This window comes from Aristolochia californica, unplaced genomic scaffold (genome assembly GCF_029961685.1).
Source record: "Aristolochia californica isolate CCGP_79_NKW_82.1479 unplaced genomic scaffold, dmAriCali1.0.hap1 SCAF_12, whole genome shotgun sequence".
Taxonomy (NCBI): domain Eukaryota; kingdom Viridiplantae; phylum Streptophyta; class Magnoliopsida; order Piperales; family Aristolochiaceae; genus Aristolochia; species Aristolochia californica.
In genome coordinates, this window is record NW_027181793.1 from 19,613,729 (window position 1) to 19,615,683 (window position 1,955).

The 1,955-nt window shown below is 46.2% G+C and overlaps 1 protein-coding gene across 1 annotated transcript; it reads left to right on the forward strand.

Moving 5' to 3' along the window:
- Positions 1 to 483: 483 nt before the first annotated feature.
- LOC137946411 (4,5-DOPA dioxygenase extradiol-like) lies at positions 484 to 1,592 on the forward strand. The gene is made up of 3 exons (XM_068792689.1): positions 484 to 708; positions 949 to 1,319; positions 1,400 to 1,592. Exons 1-3 carry the CDS (start codon positions 484 to 486, stop codon positions 1,590 to 1,592), a joined length of 789 nt encoding a protein of 262 aa, XP_068648790.1.
- The last annotated feature ends 363 nt before the right edge of the window (positions 1,593 to 1,955 follow it).

Consider the following 1,955-nt stretch of genomic DNA (forward strand, 5'->3'; position numbering starts at 1 on the left):
CGATAAGCAGCTGCGAGACAAGAACTTACCTTGGGCTATCCGAATGATGAATATAATAGGGATTTGAAGGTTCTTCAATGGCGGAACGAGTCGAACTGGTACGCACACCAGAATCGGAAGCACTCGTCGATGAATAAGTCGCTATTGAGTGATGAAATAACCAAGAATCTAGATTTCCAGATGATGTAACCAGATAACAAAATAAAGATTTCCAAGCTAGGAAAAATTAATGGATGAACCTTGATAATCGACGATACCCTATTAGATTCATACTATAGATCTCAAGCAAACACGCCCATCCTTGCTGACAGCTCCTTGACTGGTGGCGCAAACAACTCTTGACCAACTGGCTCAAGAAACCACGCTAAAGAAAAGATGGTCAAAGAGGAGAAGTCGATTGGGCGTGTCTGTCGTCTTCAATCTCCATTGACATCTATATAAGCAAATCCTCTTTCTTGGTCTCCCTGCAAAGACTCAAGCACCATGGACACCTTCTTCATTGGTCACGGAGCCCCAACTGTGGCCATCGACGCTTCGCTGCCGGTCAGGCCTTTCTTGCAGCAATGGCGGGAGAATATCTTGGGGACGAAGCCCAGAGGTATTCTCATCATCTCCGCTCACTGGGAAACGGCTGAACCCACCGTCACCGTTGTTGATCGAAACGATACCATCAACGTCTTCCAGATGTTTCCTGATCCCATGCCTCAGGTTTGGCTTTTGAACTCCGCTGCTCTCCTTTTTTTCTTTCAGTTATCTTTCCCATTCTGTTTGATATTTGAGAGCTGTTTTCGAGGAAGGGGTTTGACTGCCCGATATTGAACGCTGTATTCTACGTGTCTCTCGTTATTTTGGAATGATTTGGATAGTTTCTGTGTCATTTTATTCCACTGCAAGTTGTCATTTACCACTGATAAAAATCAACATGACGAGTATCCGTCTGCACTGCAGCTCCGTTATCCAGCGCCGGGATCCCCTGAACTGGCAAATCAAGTGAAGGAATTGCTGATCAAGGGAGGATTCGAGCAGGTGAAGGAAGAGAAGTGCCGGGGGCTCGACCACGGCGCATGGGTCCCCTTAATTCTCATGTACCCAAATGCCGACGTTCCCGTCGTCGAGCTCTCTATCCAAACCGACAAGGACGGAACCCATCACTACAACATGGGCAAAGCCCTGGCTCCCCTACGGGACCAAGGGATCCTCATCATCGGCTCCGGCAATGCCACCCATAATCTTCAGGTGCTTGGTTCTGATAACGAACCCGTCTTTCCTTGGGCTCTCGCCTTCGATACATGGCTCAAGGAATCACTCCTCGATGGACGGTAACAGCTCAACTCACGTCACTCAGTACTCGCAACGGTTGAATTTGTTTCTTTAAGACTGATCCATTCTTTGCTTTCAGACACGACGACGTGAACCACTACAACGTGAAGGCGCCGTTCCCGAAGATGGCGCATCCATCGCCGGAGCATTTCTACCCGTTGCATGTCGCGTTGGGGGCTGCTGGCGTGAAGGCGAAGGCGGAACTCATCCACCATAGCTGGTCTCTGGCTTCTCTCTCTTATGCCTCCTACCGTTTCGCAGCGGCTCAATGATGCTTTTAAACTCCTCTTTCATTTGTCAATTTGCTTTTCCATTGTAATTCTTTGCTCCTCCGTGTGTTTTGGATAGGTTATGTTCTAATAAAGCCATTAGCCTCATCAACACTATTTTTGAAATACTTATTGCTTCTGGTTCTCAACGTTCTCATTCCAATTTTGGCTTTTCCGTGGTTGCTGTATTTAACAAACAAAAATGATCCATGGCTTTAATTAAAAATTTAAGGAACAGGACATGCCGCCATTAGAATGTCTTATAACTTGCAGTAACTACTCTTTATGATCACTAACTCACCTCTTGTGCTCTGCTTTCTAAAAGTAATACGACTTTATTGAGATTTGAATCCAGATCTCTAGTTG

Excerpts from the sequence above, each read along its gene's own strand:
- LOC137946411 (XM_068792689.1), top strand. The coding sequence starts at position 484 with ATGGACACCTTCTTCATTGGTCACGGAGCCCCAACTGTGGCCATCGAC. Across the intron at positions 709-948 it reads TTCCTGATCCCATGCCTCAG|CTCCGTTATCCAGCGCCGGG; the intron begins GTTTGGCTTTTG and ends TCTGCACTGCAG. Across the intron at positions 1,320-1,399 it reads GAATCACTCCTCGATGGACG|ACACGACGACGTGAACCACT; the intron begins GTAACAGCTCAA and ends CTTTGCTTTCAG.